The sequence below is a fragment of the Hordeum vulgare genome, chromosome 3H (genome assembly GCF_904849725.1).
Source record: "Hordeum vulgare subsp. vulgare chromosome 3H, MorexV3_pseudomolecules_assembly, whole genome shotgun sequence".
Classification (NCBI taxonomy): domain Eukaryota; kingdom Viridiplantae; phylum Streptophyta; class Magnoliopsida; order Poales; family Poaceae; genus Hordeum; species Hordeum vulgare.
In genome coordinates, this window is record NC_058520.1 from 586,441,100 (window position 1) to 586,464,663 (window position 23,564).

Consider the following 23,564-nt stretch of genomic DNA (forward strand, 5'->3'; position numbering starts at 1 on the left):
TTTTTGCAGATTGGATATACTACATACATGGAAGCTAGCTTTCATGGAGTTGAACAATGTTGATGGATGAGCTTTATATGTATATCATCTAGTTTTCATTTGAGTTGATGAACAATGTCGAACTATATGTATATGTATATATGGATAAACAGTGCAATACTTTGTATGTTGGTTCTTCCGATATATGGGGATGTACATTGATTTATATGTATATCATATATGTGTGTTGTATTATATATATGTGTTGGCAAGTATATGTGTGGTGAACTATATATCATATATGTGTGGTGAATTATATAAATATGCTGTCAAATATATATATATATATATATATGTGTGTGTGTGTGTGTGTGTGTGTGTGTGTGTGTGTGTGCGTGCGTGCGTGCTGTGAAACAATATAAAACAAAAAAACAGGTACTATATGGGCTCTTTGTCGTCTGCCAGCTGATGGCAAAGACCTGTGCCATCAGCTGGCAGATGGCAAAGGTGCCACATGGCACCCAGCTGTGCATTCTGGGGTGTCTATATAAACTCTTTACCGTCAGCCTCCAGGGTGAGCAAACGGCAAAGAAGAGGGCACAGAGGAGGGGGGAGGAGGAGGCAGACGACAAAGAGTGGAGGGGGGAGGCAGACGGCAAAGAGTGGAGGGGCGAGGGGAGGAGGAGGCAGACGACAAAGATGAAGGGGGAGGCAGACTACAAAGAGTGGAGAGGGGGAGGAGGAGGAGGCTGACGGCAAAGATAAAGGGGGAGGCAGACGACAAAGCCTCCGTTAACCCCTAACGGAGGCAACGCCTGGCGGCTGCCGTCTCGAGCACTTTGCCGACTGCTCCTAAGGAAAGCTGACGGCAAAGAGCTTTGCCATCCGCTTGGGGGGGGGGGGGCAGACGGCAAAGAAGGTCCTATGCCGTCGTAGGCTGACGCAGAAATTTTGCCGGCCGTGAGAATCTTTGCCGTCTGCTGTTTTGTCTTTGCCGTCCGGGATTTTGTCTTTGCCGTCTGTGATGGCACACGACAAAGAAGCTGATTCCTGTAGTGAGATCACGCATCGAGGAGGCAGGGTGAGTACGCCGGCGCGGGGTGGTGCGTCGCAGCGCATGACGACGGCGGCCTCGTGGAGTTCCTTGAAGGCGAATGCGGTGTCGCGGGCGAAGATGAGGCGGCAGGAGCCATCGAACGGGTCGACGGCGAACTCGAGCCCAGCGGCGGGGCAGCGCCAGGCGGCGAGGAAGGCGTCGGGGCGGGGAGGTCCCCGACCTCGAGGCGGGCCCCAGGGAAGCGGAAGGGCGCGATGCCGCGGCGGCAGGAGGCCCAGAGCGCGCTGTGGGCGCGGAGGCGGCGCTGAGCGGCTTCCCGGAGAGGATGAGCTCGCAGCTGCGGGCGGCGTCGGCGACGCGGCGGGCCTCCTCCGGGCGCGCGAAGTGGAGGAAAGCGTGCGGCGGGACGGGGACGAGCCGCTGCTGCGTCCGGCCGGGGGCGAGGGCGGCGGGCAAGAGGAAGTCGGGGTCGGCGTCCTGCGGGTAGGTGTTGGTCTTGACGCGGCAGCGCCAGACGGGGCCCGCCTCCAGCTCGAGGAAATCGGCGAGGTCGCGCGCCCGGACGGTGGCGTCGAACCCGCCCAGGCTGACCTGCGTGGTCACCATGTCGCCGGCGCGTGGCGCCCCCATTGCCGCGGCGGCTGGCTGGTCGGAGGGGATTGATTTGGGTTGGGGTTGGGGTTTGGGATCCCCAATTATTAACCGCTACGATGACAAGAGGTGTGAAGGAAGGCTGCCACGACCACGTTCTCATTTTTCTTTCTTCACTCATTCATTTACCGTTTTCACCCATCAATCATCAATCAATCAAGGAAACCAATGCGTGTGCAAGCAAAACGAGGAGCAAAAGATTGACTGCATTCATATTGGGTGGCGGTGGTATTTATTCATCGGATTTGCTACGTAACAATCCAGATGAGATTTTATTTCAAAAATAAATAAATCCAGATGAAATTTAACGATCTCACATCTGGGTGTTTGTATCCAAGAGACTTATTTTAGTCTGACTAAAAATAGTCTTTTTAAGAGGCTAAAATTCCAAGTACCCCTGTCTAAAGAGAGGCAAATCTGATGTAGCGACCGCAACACCCTTGACAATATCGATGAGTGCAGCATCGCGCAAGTGGCTTTGCAAAATACTAAAAGGCGAGCGGCTTGTAACGGAGATGACCGACCTTGCATCAACGCATGCCAAGTTGCAACATTGAGCACCCTTGTGCAATAACACCAGTCGCCTAATGGAATATATTTAAAATCTATAATCATGCAGGTCATCTTATAATCTATGGATATTAAATTTTACGAAAAAAGGTAAAATAAGACTGCTAAAATAATGACCATTGGAATTGCTATATCTCATACAAAAATCAAATTTTCAAGTTTGTGCCGAGCAGTTTGTGCCTTTATTTACAACTTAATTTCAATATGGAGGAAATTGTTTTTATTAGTACTTTTTATTTTCTTCTGCTTGGAGAGTTCGTATAGATATTATTCGTTACTATATATAATCATTTGTCGTATGTTTACATACCTACTTGCATTTCAAAGGCGGTGCGGAGTTTACGTAGATGTTGACGAAGAACATGATGGGCAGGGGTCAAATACTAAATACATGATCTGAAAATCGATAATCTAACCCGGTGCACGCACGGGCACTTTTACTAGTCTTTACCTACTAATAAAGCAAATAGTGTTTCTTCCGTACGTCATCCAAATTGTCCTTAAAGTTGACTAAAATTACACACCAATACCACCTATAAGTCATAAAAAACGTTTCAAACAGGAAAATATCCGGACTGGGCCGGCCCATGTAGGCACCTACTATATTACGGTCTGGGCGTTGGAAAAAGATGCAGCACACCTATTTTGGCCGGCCCATGCGTGGGCGTCTATTTTTTTAGTTTAGTTTTTTTATTTTTATTTTCAGCTCCATTTTGTTTATCTACTTTAAATAATTTAGAACTTCAAACAACTTTTCTCAATTTTAAAAAACTGAGAATTTCGAAATAAAATATTCAAAAAAGCATTTTTTTAGAATTTAAAAACTACTCAGGAGTTTTAAAAAATGTTTAAACTGTGAGAAAATGTCCATAAAATAAAAAAGTCAACGATTTTAAACAAAAGTTCGTGTAAAAATCTTAAAAACAGTTCGTGCCTCTGTTCTTAGTCTCATATTTTATTTTCATTTTTCTGTTTCATTTTTTAGTTTAAATAATTTAAAACTTTGAAAAACTTTTGCAATTTATAAAACTGGGAATTTTGAAATAAAAGTTTGAAGAAAATATAAAATGTTTGTGAATTCAAAAAATGCTCAGGATTTTTGTAAAATTATTCGCATATTCAGGAAAATGTTCATAATTTTGAGAACAATGTTGGTGAAAACAATAAAAGTCCAGGATCTTGAAAAAAAGTTTGTGTGTTATTTTTTGAGTGTAATTGAAAAAATGTTTGCTAATTCAAAAAATGTTCATGCATTTTAAGAAATGTCCTAAAATTTTAAAGACATAATATGTCAGCACCGTTGGAGATTATAATTGTTTTTCTTCCGTTGCAACGCACGGGTCCTTTTGCTAGTCCCTCCCTAATAATAAAGGGACTATTGCTCCTGTCGTCCGCCCAGTCGTCGTCGTTTTTGCAGAAAGGTCCTTATGGTTTTTGATAATTTAACCCGCGGTCCCTTCTTAAGTGGATCTGAAAAACGTTTCGTTTCTACACAACAACCCCTACATTTATATGAATTCACCCTGCGGTCTTTTTTTTTATCTTATCCATGCGCAGGTGAGGCGCAGGAGACGTGCTCAGGCGGGGGAAGGGAGGACGGCTCGCCGTGGTCGGACGGGAGGAGGGAGGACGGCTACATCTGCCCGTCGCCGTCGCCGTGGTAGGACGGGAGGAGGGAGCCCGCCTCCTTCTGGCCGTCGTCGCCGTGGTAGGACGGGAGGAGGGAGCCCGCCTCCTTCTGGCCGTCGTTGCCGTGGTAGGACGGCATGGACGCCTCCGGCACCGTCCCAGGAGGAAGTCGGTGTCCCGCTCGATCAAGGCCGGCCTCCAGTTCCCCGTCGGCCGCATCGGGCGGTACCTCAAGAAGGGTCCCTACGTGCAGCACCTCGGCACGGGCGCCCCCGTCTACCTCGCCGTCGTCCTCGAGTACCTCGCCGCCGAGCTGCTGGAGCTCACCGGGAACGCCGCCAAGGACAACAAGAAGAGCCGCATCATCCCCCGCCACCTTCTGCTCGCCGTCAGGAACGACGAGGAGCTCGGCAAGCTGTTGGCCGGCGTCACCATCGCGCACGGCGGCGTGGTCCCCAACATCAACACGGTGCTGCTACCCAAGAGGACCGTGGAGAAGGAGGGCAAGGCGCCCAAGTCGCCCAAGAAGGCCGCCACCCCGAAGAAGGCCTGAGGGAGATGCGTTCTGTGTCGTTTAGGCTGTGTGCTGTGTAGTGTTCTTCTGAATCTGAATAGGGGTGTGAAGTCGTTCGGTTAGTTGTTGATGTACCTTTTGTTGTGATGGAAGTAATTCAGAAATCTCTTTTGAGTTCCCAAATATGCACCGGAGATTTGCATCTGTGGCGCGCGACCTGTTGCCTGTGCCCTTGAAATTGGCAACGAATTTTGACAGCCTGCAGTTGTTCGGCTCATACTTGTAGATTCAATTTACTGCTCCATTTTTGCGGTTGTATTTAAAAAATACATGGCCGCTGTCTATATGCATGGTCTGTATGTCTGTGCGCTAATCGATCTACCTGACAAACACGTGAAAACCGACACACGAGAACACTTAAAAAAATGGACCCAAAAGTCCACCGGTACTAGACATGACACCCAGACTAAAAAACGTAGGCATTGGCATGGAAAGTTAAACCTCTTCCCCATCAACTTGCAGTAGAGTTGCAGTGTAAAAACTGTATAAGCTACAGTTTCTATACAGTGTAAATTCAGTATAATGACAGTGTAAACCTCTAAGAATTTACATTAGAGTTACAGTGTAATTAAGGTAGATTTTCTCACTGTTATCTCTCCCTAATAATAAAGCGGCTATTGCTTCTGTCGTCCGTCCGGTCGTCGTCGTTTTTGCAGAAAGGTCCCTATGGTTTTTGAGAATTTAACCCACGGTCCCTTCTTAAGTGGATCTTAAAAACGTTTCGTTTCTATACAACAACCCCTACATTTGTAAGAATTCACCCTACGGTCCTTTGTTTATCTTATCCACGCGCAGGTGAGGCGCAGGAGAGCGGGGGGAGGGAGGACGGTTCGCCATGGTCGGACGGGAGGAGGGAGGACGGCTCCATCTGCCCGTCGCCGTCGCCGTGGTAGGACGGGAGGAAGGAGCCCGCCTACTTCTGGCCGTCGTCGTCGTCGTGCTTCGACGGGAAGAGGGAGGCTGCCTTCATCTGGGCGCCGTCGGTGTTGTGCTCGGGCGGGAGGAGGGAGGCCACCTCCATCTCGCCATCGTAGGCGCCATGCTCGGGCCACGAGGAGGCAGGGCAACGCTAGAGGAGGGAGGCGGGCCCCATCTGGCCGCTGTCGGTCGCGGTGTTCGAGCGGAAGGAGGGAGGCCGCCTCCATCTGGCCGCTGTTGGCGCCGTGCTCGAGCGGGAGGAGGGAGGCCACCTCCATCTAGACGTCGGCGGCGGCGGCCACGTGGAGGAGCTGTCCCCAATCGCTTGTCGTTTCCCCGCGCCGCACAAGATCGGCCATGGCCGCCTCGAGTTCGTCTGGAAGAAGATGCTCGCTCGCGTTGACCCCCTGTAGTTGTCCGCCGGTTGGGCCGCGCTTGTGGAATCAGCTCGGTTGACGCACTTGGGCTTCTCGGATCGAGCACCTTGAGCGATTTTGTGGTTTGATTCAAGAATTTGTGGCATACTATGGTCATTGCAATTGTGTTTTTGTGGTAATTGTGCAGCTTTATGATGGAGTTGGAGTTTGAACCAATGATACTGACGCCCATTGTCTATATGTAGGTGTCACATTTTCTATCGTCCGTCGCTGGCGTTTTTGCAGAAAAGTCATTCTGTTCTTTCGAAATCAACCCGCAGTCCTATAGTAAGTGGAAAAAATGTTTTGGGTCGTGGCGCGGATCTCGGCGGGGAACGGCTGCAGAGGTTGCAGTGCTGGCCGAGCTAGGCCATGGGGAGGGCCGTGGCGCACGGATCTCGGCGGGGAATGGCTGCAGAGGTTGCAGCTCTGGCCGAGCTAGGCCATGGGGAGGGCGGCGGCTCGCGGATCTCGACGGGGAACGACTGCAGAGGTTGCAGCTCTGGCCTAGCTAGGCCATGGGGAGGGCGGCGGCTCGCGGATCTCGGCGTGCGACGGGCGGCGTGACGGCTGGGCGCGGGGGCTTCGGCCCTCGGAGCTTCGATCTGATTACAGAAGATGGGCGTTGACGAGGAGATCTTCGTCGTGGACCTCAAGAAGGGCGCCGTCTCCACAGGTCTCGATTTGTCTGATTTTTCTGTTCACCATTACAGTGTTTATGTATATGGAGAGATGCCAACCTTTCTGCTTCAGTTTACTAATCATCTCTTTTTTATACAGGTTGTCCCTACTATCTATACAGATATCAGGGGGCGAAAGATTCACTCAAATCAGGTAAACATCATGGATTTTAATGTTTACCCTTTATTACCAAGCCAAAGTTTCTGGCCAATACTTGACTTCCATCTGCAGTTTTCTGTGACGGAGCACTTTAGAGAAGCAATTTGCCTTCCAAGGCCCCCGCCCGGTGTATATTTCTTCTAGGAATTTTCGCCAATTCAGGTTATGGGAGGATCTCTTTTATTTAATGTTGTTACTGTTGAAGCTAGAGCTGCACTTTGCAGTTCATCTACCTTGGATATTAATCCTTGAGGTGGTACTTTTAGTTTGTTTCTTACTCGGTATCATGTTGAGCCCTTGTAGATCTTGTAAGGGTATTTCTGTGGTCATCCTGAAAACTGAATTGTTTGACAGGTTGATTTTACTGAAGAAAACACATCGCTTCTTCACTTGTTGACAAACATATGTGCGATTGTTGGAGGTACATGTGCAACCATGTGTTGGTGCTTTTCCTTCCAAAATACGGAGTGTGTGCGTGGCAGAGGTGATAAATTTTCTAACCCATGGTTGATCTTCCACTCTGGTGGCAGGAATATTCACCGTGGCTGGCATCATAGATTCATTTGTGTACCATGGTCATCGTGCAATCAAGAAGAAGATGGAGATCGGAAAGCTCGGGTAGGGTAATTCCAAGTGGAGCAGCATGTAGCCAGCCAGCCAGTAGGACGGTAGCCAGGAACTGAGCTGCCCTGGAAAGGCGAGCAGAGAGCTCAGGAGGAATTTTGGTCAAGAATACTATATTATTGTAATGCAGTTCCTACTCACTCGACTTTTGCTGGTAATTATTTGATCCCAGATGTGTCAATCATAGAGGTTTATTCTTTCTTACTCTCTTGTGTAAGCAACCGGATCGCAGTGTTTGTCTTATAGCAGTTCAAAGTCTTGTGTAACAATACTACATACACAAAACGCTCAGCTCAAACGGTTGCTGAAAACTCCATTTTGATCTGTTCCGCTTCCGCTGTATACATTTGGTGGCGACGCGACTTGCGTGAAACGTGGGAAAATAGGCACGAGTGTCGTGGTGGAACCTTTCCTCCTGGACCTACTCGCCCCCGCCTCCGTTGGTGCTTCACCTTCTCCTATGTTCAGTGAGTGATGTTTTTCTCAAGCTTTTTTTAATAGATTGTCATCAGTAGTGGCTTGAGTTTGAGCTCAACACGGATATTAAGTGATCTAAGACATGGGGAATTATAGATTTTGGTCTACTGACACTCAACATGGCAATTTCAGTGTATACACACGACAACTTAAGTCCCCTATCTTGACATGACATCTTTCCTGTAATATTGCCTCCCCCTCCCTGACTTTGTTCAGCAAGGAAGTTGATAAGTGTTTAATTTATATGGGCAGCCTTATGAGAATGCTCCTGGCGATTATGGTCTCCAATTGTTAGATATGGATATTCTGCTCAATGCAACATCAGAATCAGACAAATCAAGACTTCAGGTACACGTTTTCCATTTGCACATGGATAATTACATTTAGCATAAATTTGAGAAATTAAGTAATGTTGTTCTCTTTAAGGTTGCCATACATGTAATTGGAGATAAAGCAATCAATATGCTGCTAGATATGTTCGACAAGGTTGTTAGCTTGAATAGAATGAAGGACCGTAGGTTTCGGGTATGTTTTTGTGCTAGCGTGCTGAAAAAGAGATTTCGCCCTCAAATCCCTTTTGCGGTAATTACTAAGCTGAATATAATTTAAACTTGCTGCATATGAAATCAGATTGAGCATGCCCAGCATCTATCCCCAGGTGCAGCAAACCGCTTCGGAGAGCATGGTATCATCGCATCAGTGCAGGTCAACCATTCCCTTCCATTGCTTATACTTTGGATTGTAATGCTTGTAATGATGATCTCTGTTCGCTGCATAATATATGAGTCTGGAGGCTCTCGTATTGTGTAGAAATTAAAATTGTGATAGCACTAACGCGAGGACTTCATTCTGTTACTTCACTTGTAGTTACAATTTGAGAAGACAAAATCTATGTAGTAGAACGTGCCACTTCTTGAACTAGATATTCTCATGTTGTTAAGGGGCTCTTGCCATTCCCATTCATGTTTCATCTGTTACTTTTCAGATCATTTGTAACATTTCACATACTAGCTTGTTACAGTTCTCCCTGTCATTACTTGAAATTATCTGAAATGCTCCATATTGGTACGTTAAGTGTAGATCGGAATCTCCATCTTCTGAAAGACATGATTGTTTTTGGCAGCCAGATCATTTGTTGGATGATGCCGACTCTGCTGGAAAGAAGATTGGGGTAGAACAAGATGAGCGGAGCTCCTACTTGTTCCTATCACTACTGGCTGGCGGTGCACATCTGGCTTTTGGTTCTGATTGGCCTGTATGTGTTTCCCTGGAATCCCTTCAACAATCATATCGATTTTGTTTCGCGGGGAAGTTATACAGGCAGCTTTGTGTGTGTGCGCGCGAGTGCAGAGAGATATGGACAGTTAACTGTATGTGTCTGTTTTACAGGTTTCGGACATTTACCCGTTGCAAGCTATTAAAACTGCAATGTCCCGCAAGCTGCCCGAGTGGGAAGAGCCTTGGATCTCCGAGGAGCGCTTGCCCCTGGATGATTCCTTGAAAGCGTGAGTCTCTTTACAGTCATGCAATGCATGTTCCATTTTGGCTATACTCTGTTTCTGAAATGCCATGGGATGCTTCACTGACATCTGGTCACTCTGGTATCCACTCGCCTTATAGCGTATGATGTTGAGATCTCTATATCGTAGAATTTACAGACAGTATGATGTTAAGATCTGCATATGCGTGTTTATGACGCATGACACTTGCAGGAACTCACTATGTTTTTCTGTGTGTACTAATCGAGTTCTCTCTAAACGAGCTGCAGGCACACGATATCTGCCGCATACGCCTGCTTCATGGACCATGTTGTGGGCAGCCTCGCCGAACGGAAGTATGCGGACTTCGTGGTCCTGCCATCAACCTCATGGTGCGAGTTCGCCTACGACATCCCGGGGCACGTCCTGGCGACCTACGTGAACGGCAAGCAGGCCTATCCGTAGCCCCGTTCGCTGCGACAGCGCCAGGGCCGGTCTGGATTCAGATACAAGACGCACATACGTTAATTAGCACCATCCATTGATGGCTGTTGGTTAATTCTAAAACTACTTATCATCATAGTACCAATATTGTTTATTGATACTGTTGTCATAGCACCAATATTTTTTTGTACATACATGCATTACGAGCCGAAAGCTTTCTGGGTAGCACACGGGTGGTGTGATGATGCACACGGCACACCCAATTTTAAATTCCAGCATTGAACCCTTTCCACCCTGGCTGATTTTTTTAGGGGAAAGCTAAGCTTTATTAATCATAGTCCACATGGGGTGCGATACAATTTGGATCATGGGAGTGAGCCAACCAAATGTGGCGCCTTGGACCGAGAGATCGAGAGTACTTAGCTGAATCATGTACTTTGCCGTTAACATTTTGGCTTTCAAAAATAAAACTACAATTAAAATTGATGCTCGGTGCTTGATCTCCATGATGATAGCCCCGTATCGGCCTTGGTTCCCCTTAGCAATGTCTTCCACTACCTGCTTGGAGTCTGATGAGATGGTAAAATTTTGTAGTAGAAGATCTTCTGCCAAGGCCAAAGCTTCTCTGCACGCTAAAACTTCCAACGTAGCAGGATCAGTAACACCCGCAACCACCAACGAAGAGCTGCCGAGATAGTCCACGAATTCGTCTCGGCAAACTGCAGCCGCAGAACCACCCCTTGATCGTAGTACACCTCCATCCATATGGATTTTGGCCTGTCCCATTGGTGGCGCGGTGCACCTTTTCCGGGTTGCTTGAACTGCACCAACCTGCTGCTCGGCTTGAGGGAAAGCCCGAGCATTCGAGTTCAGCAACTCTAGCTCCGAGATGAATCTAACAATGAAGGCGTTGGTCGCATGCGGACTCTGAAAAGATCCCTGATGGATGGCCTTCCTTCGTGCATACCAAACAGCTCATAGTGTCACTGCCAAACGGATAAAGTCGACATGTGATAATGTATCCATCGTTGTGAAGATCCATTGCTTTGGATTTGGCTCTGTGTTAGATATGATTCGTTCCACCAAGTCACCCTGATCTGGGCCCAAACACACCTGGACATTGAACACTCGAAAAGGGAGTGCATCCATGCATCTCGAGAGCCACAGAGTCCACAAGTATTCGAGGTTGTCATGTTGCAGTGTGCTCCGACGTCCTCGATAGGGAGTGAAAGTTTTGATAGCCGCCAAAAAAACATACGGATCTTTGCCGGTATCTTTGTGTTTCATAGGGATTTCCACGAACGTGCATCAGTGCTTGAGCTTGACGGACTTGAAGTGACATTCAGCCAGGCCTCTCTCCATTGGCGAGTAGCTACTAGCATCCTGTAAGCCGATCGGACGGAGAAGATGCCGTTCCTCTCAAAATTCCATGCCCAGTAGTCGTTGATGTTCCTGGTGCACGGTGAGATAGACAGGATCGCTGGAATGTCAATGGGCAAGAACACCTTCTCGATCTTTTTACTAAAAAATATACATTAATTAGTTCATAATGAAAAATATTTTCTTTTGTTTGATAACTGACGAATACATAATTTTGTTACTTGTTGCAACACACGGATTTTTTTCACCCGGTACAAAGCACGGTCATTTGCATTAGTAGGTGGGGGGGGGGGTGTTTCGTGTCGGAGGAGGACAGGAGGATGCCGAGGAGGAGCGAGATCGAGTGCACATAGACGGAGGAGAGGATGCCGAGGAGGAGCGAGATCGAGTACACATCGCCGGAGGAGAGGATGCCACCGAGGAGCGAGTCCGCATCGTCGGTTCAGGTTTGCGGCCGTGTGTGGACTTCACGGAGTCGGTTAGGTTTGGTAGAGACGGATAAGTGGTTTCCAAAAAAAAATATTTAGAACCTACGCGCATGCAGCCATTTTCTTTTTTGACCGTAAAGTTCTACCATTTTGTTAAAATCTCTTTAAATTACGGGAACGTGGAAACAAGGCATAGTAAAAAAAACGTATGAATTTTTTTTTCTTGGCTGGTAAAAAAAAGTACTCCTAGAATTGAGATGGCAGTGGGTATCCGGAACCCATGAAATCTGACTGTTTTTTTCAGAAATAAATCCGACTAGTAAAGCTCCATTAGGGTAAGTATATATGAGAAATATAGCAAATGGCCCGTGACTTGCAACGAGAGAAAAAAAATCATAATCTTCAATGACCATCATCACATTTTGCTGCACCATCGAGACACACTATTACTCTAAATCTCGTAAAATCATGAACATTTTTTGAAGTCATGAACATTTTTTTAAACTCATGTACAAAATTGAAGTCATGAATACTTTTCAAATTCCTGAATAATTATACAAATTTTCAAATATTTTCTGAAATGAAGAAAAAAAATTGAATTCATAAATATTTTATACCATGGCAAATATGTTTTTAAAAATGGGCATATTTAACTAAAACATTCCAGAATCAGCGAACATTTATAGAATCGACAAACATTTCTTTGGAAATTGGTGTAACATTTTTTTCATTTAACGAACATTTTTTGGAATGCATTATCATTTTTTGAACCAACTAATATTTATAAATGAATATACTACTTTGTAAGTCATGAAGAGTTGTTGAATTTTTAGGATAATTTTACATTAATGATCATTTTTTGAGTTGACTAGTTGTTTTCAATTTTATTTTTTAATACACATGCTTTTTCAAAAAACGTGAACATTTTTTGATTTCCAGAACATTTGTTTTCACAATTTCAATCATTTTTGGATAAGCAAACATTTTTTTGAATCCACAAACTTTTTTTATTTATCATAGATATTATTTCGAAATTATTATTTTAGAATTTTTGGAACTTTATTTAAGTCCAAAGTTATTTAAAGTAGAAAAAAGAAAATAAAAAATAAAAAACAAAAAACAAAAATTTAGAAAACAGATCGCTCGGACATGGGTTAGCCCAAACTGGCGTGCTGCGTCTTGTCATAACACGCAATATAGGAGGTCCCTACTGAATGGACCAACCCAGACGAGGTATTCCCGTGTGCAAAACGTTTGTTTATCACTTATGACATTGGTGAGTAATATTTTACAGCTTTGGACGGAATGAAACTCGCGAGCTGTGAGGGAATGTGTGAATCCTTCCTCCTTTACTAGTGGTACTCAATCTTCCTCACCAACCATCCTGCGACGATCGATCCCTTCTCACATATCTTTCCCAAATGAGACGGAAGAGGACCGCACTAAGAGGGAGTTCTAGGAGAGGGCTTGGAACTTTTTCCAATGGGTCGAGGAAGCCAAGCTCCGTAAGGCTAAATCAGCCGTCGGGCCACACCGCCCCAGCCGCCCATCGCTACTGTGCCTGGATAATATATGTGATTTTCACAGAAACGAATGCAACACTGGTAATCCGTCGCTTGGTGTCGGATCAACGATGCCTAGAAGTTCGTAGACCGCATGACGGTGGAAGTGGAAGACGCCACAACCCATGCATGTGAGATCACTTCCTAAATTAGGAAGAGCCCGTAGTAAAGGGGAGAAGAAATCTATTTTTCCGGAGCTCCTAATCGTTTTAGATATTAGTAATTTGTTATGTTGTTGAAATTGTACTAGATATTGTAACTAAACTCGTACTAGAAATCAATCTTACAAATCAAATTCGAAGCTTTAATTATTTAATGAGATGGAGAAAAAATAGATCTCGTTAAGTCAATTACAAATAAGTCCCACATAAAGGAACATTTTGATTATGGCGATTTTTTACGTACCCCCTCTGCAACTTTCAAAATATTATGGAGCATGCTTCATATAGGGGAGTACATAGGATATTTATATGGATTTCTCAAACGGTCAGTCGAAAGACTCTTCCATCAAAGAAGTGACAATTAGACAGATATTAATTCATTCTTGTCTCTACTACATACTCTTAGGACAATGATAACGATTGTCATCGGAACAGAAATCCTCAAATGTCCGCGTACATGTCCGGATGTGTCTTCAGACATCGAAACAGGAGGCAGCCATCCAAACATACCCATCAAATTTTGCCCTTGCTCTATGAAGAGAAGGGAGGGAGAGGAAAATGTGGGTTTATGATGGAATCTGAGATTGAGTTGGTGTGCCCGGATTCCCCTAACCACCCCCCCTCCTCCCGCCACTTTGAGGACTATTTGAGAAAATTGGAATGGTCGGAGTAGTCCCTGGACATTTGATGATCTGCGTTGGAAGGGGGGAGGGTCAACCGATTTTGTGATTCATGCTTCATGCTGGAGTTGTCCTTTCTTGTAATAGACATTGGTTTTTTCTCGAGTCTTGTAATAGGCGTGGATAACTGCAAACTAACATGTGTCCCACATGCTGTAAAAACATGGCCCACATTTCAGAGATGCAGAAGAGGGCCATTTGTGCCATGGATCAATCAGTTCAAAGAATTTACTCCTAACAAATTCTTATAGGAATTCTTATAGAATTGGAGAGCATTAAAAATACGATACTATACTATAAGCCCTTTTTTCCTTAAAAAAGAAAGAGTACGGGAATGATGTCCTGAATAGAAGAAGCGGGAATAGGAAGATTTGTTATTCCCTAAACTCTAAACTACCTGTTATCCAAAAAAAACCCTAAAATTCCTAATAATAGACCAAAATCCCCTACACGATTAGTTACGGAAGCTTTTTGACAAGCACTCGCTGCGATTGGTCGTGTAAACCAAAAGCCTATCAATAAATAAGAGCACATTCCCACGAGTTCCTAAAAAAAATTGTATCTGCCTGTTCTTGATTCGTCCACCTACAATTGGCCAAACAAGATGAGATGGAGAAAACAAATCTTATCTCTTGTTAAGGAAATGACAAACAAGTGTCGCATGGAGGGAAATTTTGATTATGATGATTTTATGTTTTCGCGCCCTCTCTGCACTTTCAAAATATTATGGTGCACGCACCATACATGATACGTGAGCTATCTATATCGATTTGAATAACTCTTTCATCAAGAGAGTGGCGGTGCGACGACTATGAATTCATTTTTATGTCTACTACATAATTTAGGGCAACAATAATGATGACGTATGTCACCAAAATCACTAAAATGAACATCCTTAAATGTCTGCCATGTCCGGACGTGTCTCCCAACATCTGAACAGAAACAGGAGGCAACCTTCCAACCATATATATGAAATATCTGTCTCTTGTCCAACATAGAGAAGGGATGAAGAGGAAAAAGTCGGTTATGATGGGATTTGAGGCTGACTTGGCTTGTTCGGACTCCACTATCCCATCTAGTTTTTGGACGATTTGAGGAAATTGAAATGTTCAGATTAGTTCATAGACATTTGATGACTCTTGTTGGATGGTAAAAATTATCTGAACTCTCTTGTTCAAACATTTAAGACAATTTTGATTGCGTGCATGATGGTTTAATTGGTTGCAGGCAACCAAACAAGTGAGAGGGTGGGGAAGAAATGTAGTGGTTCACGTTGAAATTGCCCTTGCTTGTAAGCGCGTGTTTAGTTGCATTCCCTATCTAGCATGGTTGTTCTCACCTAAGACATGGTCAGTGTAAACAGGCTGAGTAGATGCATTTGCTGTTGTTTGGTAGTAATGTATGTGTTGATACATGTTGAATGTTGAGGTGAGACTTTTTTTGGTAGGAAGAGGAAGGAGGAAGAGGGAGGAAGAAGAGGGTCGACGGGGCGCGGGAAGAGGAGTCCCGATGAGGAGGAAGAGGGCGAGGCCGCCGGGGCGCAGTGGGCCGCCGGCGAGGCTGCCGCCGGGGCTCGGGCGGAGGAAGAGGAGGGTCGGCGGGGCTCGGGAGGAGGAAGAGGAGGGCTGACGGGGCTCGACGCGAGGCGTGGCGGGGCTCGAGAGGAGGAAGAGGAGGGCAGGCGGGGCTCAGGCGAGGCGCGGCGGTGCTCGGGAGAGGCATGGGAGGGCGAGGCGGGGCGTGGGTGGTGGGCTCAGCTATGCTGAGGCCCTTTTTTTGCATCAGATGGACCATGAGTAGAGCTCTTGCACCCTACCAAACTGTTGGGAATATGCCATAGAGGCAATAATAAATTAGTTATTATCATATTTCCTTGTTCGTAATAATCGTTTATTATCCATGCTAGAATTGTATTGATTGAAAACTCAAATACACGTGTGGATACGTAGACAACACATTGTCCCTAGTGAGCCTCTAATGGACTAGCTCGTTGATCAAAGATGGTCAAGGTTTCCTGACCATAAACAAGAGTTGTCATTTGATAAAGGGATCACATCATTAGGAGAATGATGTGATGGACAAGACCCAAACTATAAACGTAGCATGTGATCGTCTCAGTTTCTTGTTACTGTTTTCTGCATGTCAAGTATCTGTTCCTATGACCATGAGATCATGCAACTCCCGGACACTGGAGGAATGCCTTGTGTGTATCAGACGTCACAACATAACTGGGTGGCTATAAATGTGCTCTACAGGTATCTCCGAGGGTTTCTGTTGGGTTGGCGTGAATCGAGACTGGGATTTGTCACTCCGTATAACAGAGAGGTATCTTTACGACCCACTCGGTAATACAACATCACAAGAAGCCTTGCAAGTAATGTGACTAAAGAGCTAGTCATGGGATTTTGTATTACGGAACGAGTAAAGAGACTTGCCGGTAACGAGATTGAACTAGGTATGAAGATACCAACGATCAAATCTCGGGCAAGTAACATACCGATGGACAAAGGGAATAGTATACGAGATTAACTGAATCCTTGACAAAGAGGTTCGACCGATAAAGACCTTCGTAGAATATGTAGGAGCCAATATGGACATCCAGGTCCCGCTATTGGTTATTGGTCGGAGAGTGTCTCAGTCATGTCCGCATAGTTTTCGAACCCGCAGGGTCTGCACACAGTTTGGTGACGATTTGGTATTAATGAGTTATGTGTGGTAGTACCGAAAGTTGTTCGGAGTCTCGGATGGGATCCCAGACGTCACGAGGAGCTCCGGAATGGTCCGTAGTTAAAGATTTATATATGGGAAGTCATATTCTGGCTATCGAAATTTTTTTTCGGATTTTTCCGGTATTGTATCAAAAAGCTTCTAGAAGGTTCTGGAAACTTCCGGAGGAGTCCGGAAGTCCACCAAGGGTTCCACCACGTCCCAAGGTTTTGCATGGGCCGAGGGAAGACGTCGTGGCCTTATTGGGCCAAGCGCACAAGTCCCGCAAGGCCATGTAGTTGGGAAAGGTGAAAAGTCCACCTTTATATGGAAAGGGAAGGAAGGGGACTAGGATCCCACCTCCTCCCCCGTTGGCTGCGCCCTAGGGTTTGGAGGGGTTGCTCCCCATGCCCCTCCACCTATATATAGAGAGGAGGGGCGCCCCAAGAGCACACACGAAGCCCTTGACGCCCCTCTCTCTCCCTAGATCGTTTTTTCCTCCGCTTGCAGTTTCGGTAGTGCTAAGCGTAGCCCTGACGGGATAGCACCACCACCGCCGTCACCACGACGTCATGTTGCCGAAGAAATCATCTCTACTCCGCTCCTCGCTCGCTGGATCGAGGAGGTGGAGACGTCATCGAGCTGTACGCGTGTTGAACGCGGAGGTGCCGTCCGTTCGGCGCTCGATTGGGAGTTCGTGGGACCGATCGTGATTGGATTGCGAAGACGTACCACTACATCAACCGCATTCTTTAACGCTTCGGTTCATCGATCTACAAGGGTATGTAGATACAATCTCTCCTTTCATAGATGGTCATCATTATAGATAGAACTTATGTGCGTGCAATTTTTGTTTTGTTTACCATGCGACGTTGGCAACACAAATATACAAAAATGAGTTAAGAAGAAAACTGCTGCCCTCAGGAGAAATACTAGTACTCAACATGGGTAGCTGCAAAACAAACAAACATGCGTGGCCCACATGTCCATCACTAAAAAATTTATATTTATAACTATAAATGAATACATTTATATTTAGGACGGTTGGTCCACCTCCAGCTGGCCTCCTCGTCCTTCTCCTCCTCAATCAATCATCTTCCACCAGATCCAGCTTAGCTTTGCTTCCTCTTCCTCCTCTTCTCCTCTGAACCCAAACCCAAGTCCCCGAACCCACAGGCGATGGCTGGCGGCGGACGCTCCGAGAAGAATGGCGGCGGGTGCGGGCCGTGCTGCCTGCGGTTCCTGCTCAAGCTGCTCGCCTTCCCGCAGGCCTTCGCCGCCCTCTCCGCCGTCCTCTACGCAGCCTCCATCCTCTCCCGATGGGCGCGCCACCATGAGCTCCACATCCACCACCTCCTCCCGGACCTCTGGTATGTACATTAGAGATCTCTTCTATATCCCTCCCATGGCCTGCCTCCACTTCCCTTCCCACCTGTACTGTATCTGTATGTATGCAGTGCTGATTCAACTTTTTGGACTCGCAGGTTCGCCTGCGCCGTCATGGCCGCCGGCCTCCTCTACTGCGCCATCCTCCTCGCGGTCTACATCGCCGCCGAGTTCAGCAGCGGGTGCTGCTTCTACTTCGTAAGAAGCACCACATCCCGCACCCATTCATTTCCCCCTCGTGCTTGCTCGTGAATATTCATCTTCATTCCCGGTGATTGATGTATCCGTACTAATCAATCTTTCGTCACTGATGATAACAACTAACTAATTATTCCAGTACACCGGCTTGGCATCGGTGATGATCCTGCTCGAGGAAGCCGTGGCCCATAACATCCTCCTCAACGAGCACTGGATCCAGGTGGGTTCATTGGATGCACATTCATTCCCCTGACAGTTATAAGTTCAGTTCACTTGATAAAACCAGATCACTGATTCATTCATCTTCTTCTTGCAGTATCTGCCGTATGACCGCACCGGAGAGCTCCAGAACCTCGTCTCCTTCGTCAATAACAACCTCGACCTCTGCCAATGGGCTGCTCTCGCCACCTTTGCCACCCAGGTCCGTCAGATCGATATAAACAAGCAATTTCATCACCTCAAATGACACACCAAGTATACACATGCCTTTAAGTTGGATGCTCTAATTAATGCTCTCTCACACTAATTTCCGTTGGTAATAACTAATAAGGTCAACAAACCTACTCTGTTTTCCTTTGCACCTCGAGGAGGATGATCGGATCCGTTTACATGTACAGGTACTCTCGCTTTTCTTGGCGATGATTCTACGAGCCTGGGTTTCACCCACGAGCAGCGACTATGACAACAATGAAGATTTTGTGGTCATAAGGAAGCCGCTGCTTATTGCCCAAGGCGCTCCATCCTATCTCCCTACCACGGCTGACCCCAGAGGCGTCCATCCGAACCTATGGAGCTCATCGATGAGGCAGAAGGTGAGAATTTCTTACCCTCCAATGCTTACTTGCTTGCGCTGATTTCAGATGGATGGGACTATGTAACCTAAGCAAGAGTGCGCCATCGTTAACGACAATACATTTGCTATGTCCGTACAGCACTGTTCATCCTAGCAAACTCAAGAATGTTTTGAACCAGTAATCAAGCACATATTTTGCTTCATCGAAAAAAGCACATATTTTGCTCCTTGGTTTCTATTTGTCAAGATTATTTTAGTTGAAACCTTTATATCTCAAGGCTTGCTGTTACTCTCATGAGTCATGACCACCAGCTGCTTGATACCATAATTATCTTGTACTCTGCTACTACATGTGTAGTCCACCGCAGGATTTAGAACACAACCTGATTGTAGCACACACCATAGTTGAAGCATTTCTAGACGAGCACTAGTTCATTTGCTTACTCCTACAAGGCTGTAACCAAGCAAGTAGTCTGAAGAAAAAGGTGCTAAAGTGGTATTTTTGTATGCTCATTAGTGGTTACACATTATCTAGGTTGGATCATATGCTAGCTTTAGGGTCAAGTTATTACTATCCTTTCTACCTTTTCAATACATCGGAGACGCAAGCATACATTATCTGTGTTGTTGAGTTGCAAAGACTAAAGACAAACTAGTTAGCTGGAAACCATTCACATACATTTCATTAGTAGAGACGCAACAATAATGTGGAGCACGTTGATTGCAAAAGTAAAGTAAAAAAAAAGGGAAACGGCTATTGTCTTGCTGCAGTTACACACCATTGTTTTAGAGCCGTAAACCTTGTGCAAGTTCGCGAACAAATTGTGACAACTTTATTATAGAAACCAAACATTCCCTTAGTGGACATTGTAAATGTATTGACGTCCCAACAGTGAGTCGTGTATTTCTACTTGAGATTGTGTCTGCGCATCACTCTTCTCCCTAGCAAACTGAAGAAAATTTTGAACCATTACGCAAGCACATATTTTTCTCTTTGATTTCAGTTCGCCGAGCTTATTTTGCTGCAGACTATTATGTCTCAACATTTGCTGTTACTCGTGAGTCATGATGCTCGCCTGCTTGATAGCCTCTGTCATAATACTCATTGTTTTTTCCTTTTTCTCTACCATAATTGTTCTATACTCTACTGCATGAATCTGACAATCAAACCCTATGTGAAATCTTATTATCTTGCTGCAGTTACTCATTATTATTTTTAGAGTACGAAAATCTCATAATGCCCGACAAACATTTCATATATCATGAAAGGCTATATATGATGATCTAACCGTAAGCGAAACGGCGAAAAGATCGTGGCAACTTTATTATATGAACCAATCACGCCCTTAGTTGGACACTGAAAATGTATTCCCATCCCAACAGTCCTGTGTTTATTCTTGATTACTATATCAACTAAAAAGAGCAATGGCAACTAATTTGTATTTTCCTCCTGTGTGCCCTCTAGTATGGACTGAGCTCCTCAGGGGACTACACCTACAACACACTGGATCAAAATGCAGTGCGACCACAGTGAGAAGCTTCTGTGCGACAGGTGATGAAGAAGGAAGGCCATGCATGGCTTTATTGGAAGCACCTGTGCAGCATATTTGTAGTATCTTGTAATATTCCATGGTGTGATGCGCACTGTATACATCTGTGCGCCTAGTCACTCTGTCAATCCCGAACTCATTGTGCATAGTTCCGTCATTAGTGAAGATTGTATATGTGTGACCCTGGTTGGCTAGTTGGAAAGGACATGTTGTCAACATTTCCTTGGGTGTTTATTAAGCTAGGTAGAGATAGCAGTTTATTAAGTGAAAAAGATCCTGTGTAAAGTAATGTTACTAGCACAGTTTCAGTTGTGTGGTGAGATAGTGTTGTTAGGCCGCCAAGTATTAAGTGCTATGTATCTGTTCCTAAACCTCACTGCAGCATCACTTTTGCATAAAAACTTCGTCTCATAATGTACTAAGAACTAACAACAACAGCAAAAACATGAGCAAGATGAGCACTAACAGGTAACAAACAACAACAAAAACAACACATACACTAGTAACAACACTAAGACTAACAATGTGGCAGTAAGAACTAAGCTTAAAGCAATACAGAGTAACTTACAATGTGGCACTACAAAGACAGGATGCGGCACTAAGACTAACAATGTGGCAGTAAGAAGTAGCCATGTGGGATGCACTCTGGTTCAACCCAAAAAGAACGGATTCTTATCGAATCCGGTCTAATACAGTCGAATCGGGCCTAATCTACTATCACGGAACACACCTTGAACTACCCTAGGAACCCTGTATAAGAAACAACGAGAGATTTGAGAGCTTACGGTGCGGGTTGCTGACGGCGCGTACGCCGGTCGTGGAGAAAAACCCGACGAAAAGAGAGGTGCTGGCACGGCTGATGAAGAGGACCCGACCATTTCGGAGGTTGCGGCCATGGACCCCGTCCTGCGCCGACTTGAAGACGACACCGACATCCTGAAGCTTCCCTCCCCTTGCACCGGACGCAGAGGAGAAAACCCTCTTATGAGGGTAAAGACACCACCATAAAAAGGGGCCGTCAAAAGATGGTGCCGGCAGCTGTCGAAGGAGTACACGACCGAGCGGAGCCAAAGCGACAAAAAAGAAAAACCGCTTCCGTTGGAACTATCCACCACGTGGCGTGACCCCTTGTTACGATGAACGCGTCGCGCATCGTTTGGGTTTTTCTTTTGAGGGGAGCGCGAGTCTAGTACCGTGGACCGCGTGAAGGAGGCACCGGTCGTGCGTGCGGCGCAGACCTCACGCTACGCACCCCTCGTCCGCGTCCCTCGTCGACGCTGCCGTCGCCGTGCCATTCACCAAGTGCGACCGGGACGTGACGGACTCCGTCACCATTAATTCCCATTCGACCGTCGGTGATCGGCCTCGCCTTCGCCCGTCGCAGTCCTTCCCGTCCCACGTGCTCCTGCTCACTGACTCAGCAGTCCTACCAACTACTAGTAGAATGAAAGCCCCGCCCCAAACGGCGAAACCAAGCAAGATGATGCCCAGTTGCCCACCACACATGCATTTGTTTGCCCGCCCCGATCTTCTCCCACAAACCACAAACCTCTCTGCCTGTTTCCCTGTGCCCATGTGCGTGCGCTCTGGGCCTAGCTCACCCATGATCAGAATCCAGAAACAATGCGCACCTATTCCTGAATTACAGGCTCATCGCTGTCCTGTCCTGTCCTGCACAAGAACTGCTCGTCCAGCAGTCACTCCGACACATGGGTGGTGGAATGGAATGGCTGGAGTCAGAGGAATGGCACATCTTTTTTCTTCTCTTGTGTGCATGCGGATTGCAGAAACACACAAAATAAACCTCTTCTTGTGCTCCTCTGGACTCTCTCTAATAAGTCGGTTAATCAAGACGAGTAGATTGATTCGGGCCTCACGCAGGCTACTCGGCAAGAAGATATTCAGACAACAAATCGAGATGTGAGTCGATTCAGCCGACACGCAGACTACTCGGCAGAAGAAATTCAGGCATGAAATCGAGATGTGAGTGGATTCAGGCCCGCACTCGGAGAATAATCGACGGCACGCACATCAATTCGAGTACGAATATAATTAACAACAAGCAAGACTTACTTGCCACAGAACGACTTTAGCTTTACAGTCCGATCCATTCCAAACCAGCAGAGATGAGATTATTCTTCCGTGGAACCACCCAACACGCATCAGTCAGAAAATTCAGACACCACCAACCAAACGCCCACCACACAACCAACACTTGCCTGCCTGCCTGCAGAGCCGCGCCGCCGATCATGAGGTTAGTAGCACGGGACGACGACGCAGCGCCTGCGCCGGGGCGGCGGCGAGCAGACGACGAAGAGCAGCATGATGACGAAGGCGGCCATGAGCAGCGGCAGCAGGTTGAACCCCGCCTCGTCCTCCTCCTGGCTACAGCACATCTTCCCCATCGCCGATCGCCCGCTTCTTTCACGCTGGGAGTTTCTTGGCCTGGCAGTGGCAGGGAGAAGAAGAAGAGGAGGAGGCGAATTGAAGGAGACGAGGAGTTTCTTGGCTTGGAGGACGAGGAGGAAGAAGGGAGACAAGTTGTTCTTTGTTGCTGCAGTGGGATTTCTGCTGTATCTATCTTAAAGACCACTCTCCCCCTCTCGGCGTCCGGTGGGTCGGTCGTCTCCGAACGAAAATTCCACACTATTTCCCTATGGCACTTCTGAAGCTCTGACGCCAACGGAAGGGTCTCGCTCGCTTGCGTGCTTTGTGGCATCGATGCCATGTGGGGCGGTGGTTGCGGCGTCGCCGTCGAGCTCTTCTATTCCTCTTCCACGATGGGATTGGGATTTCTTTTTCGCTCGTCGTTGGGACCGTCTGGTTGGGGACGCGACAAGTGAGTCGGCCAAGGCCAATCAATCAATCGCCTCGCCTACGCGCGCGCCCACCGCGGGCGAGGAGCCAGAGAGAGCCCGCCCACTACGTACCACCAACAGATGAGGGTTCATGATGGGGTTGCTACTTGCTACGGGCAGCAGGTAGCTACTCTACGTAGGAATGCAGCATGGTTTTAGTTAGTTCGTTAGTTAATCACCAACTGACACTACAGGTCTGGTCAAA

General features: G+C 46.5%; 4 protein-coding genes and 1 long non-coding RNA gene across 5 annotated transcripts; 4 read left to right on the forward strand and 1 right to left on the reverse strand.

The window, feature by feature from the left end:
• Positions 1–1,746: 1,746 nt before the first annotated feature.
• Positions 1,747–4,638, forward strand: LOC123442117 (histone H2A-like). The gene is made up of 2 exons (XM_045118215.1): positions 1,747–1,756; positions 3,826–4,638. Exons 1-2 carry the CDS (start codon positions 1,747–1,749, stop codon positions 4,437–4,439), a joined length of 624 nt encoding a protein of 207 aa, XP_044974150.1. The 3' UTR covers positions 4,440–4,638.
• Positions 4,639–6,552: 1,914 nt separating this feature from the next.
• Positions 6,553–7,543, forward strand: LOC123440819. Its single transcript, XR_006630361.1, has 4 exons — positions 6,553–6,628; positions 6,707–6,796; positions 6,989–7,055; positions 7,165–7,543. It is a non-coding gene; the product is annotated as an uncharacterized LOC123440819 (long non-coding RNA).
• Positions 7,544–7,817: 274 nt separating this feature from the next.
• On the forward strand, positions 7,818–9,678 carry LOC123442118 (protein LONG AFTER FAR-RED 3-like). Its single transcript, XM_045118216.1, has 7 exons — positions 7,818–7,857; positions 7,968–8,083; positions 8,162–8,260; positions 8,366–8,440; positions 8,859–8,990; positions 9,125–9,240; positions 9,504–9,678. The coding sequence occupies exons 1-7, from the start codon at positions 7,818–7,820 to the stop codon at positions 9,676–9,678; spliced, it is 753 nt and encodes a 250-aa protein (XP_044974151.1).
• Positions 9,679–17,638: 7,960 nt separating this feature from the next.
• LOC123445382 (tetraspanin-18-like) lies at positions 17,639–20,872 on the forward strand. The gene is made up of 6 exons (XM_045122356.1): positions 17,639–17,944; positions 18,059–18,158; positions 18,298–18,378; positions 18,475–18,579; positions 18,776–18,970; positions 20,417–20,872. The coding sequence occupies exons 1-6, from the start codon at positions 17,754–17,756 to the stop codon at positions 20,483–20,485; spliced, it is 741 nt and encodes a 246-aa protein (XP_044978291.1). The 5' UTR covers positions 17,639–17,753; the 3' UTR covers positions 20,486–20,872.
• A 1,637-nt stretch (positions 20,873–22,509) lies between these two features.
• Positions 22,510–23,058, reverse strand: LOC123445383. Its single transcript, XM_045122357.1, has one exon. The coding sequence runs from the start codon at positions 22,904–22,906 to the stop codon at positions 22,757–22,759; it is 150 nt and encodes a 49-aa protein (XP_044978292.1). The 5' UTR covers positions 22,907–23,058; the 3' UTR covers positions 22,510–22,756.
• Positions 23,059–23,564: the final 506 nt, after the last annotated feature.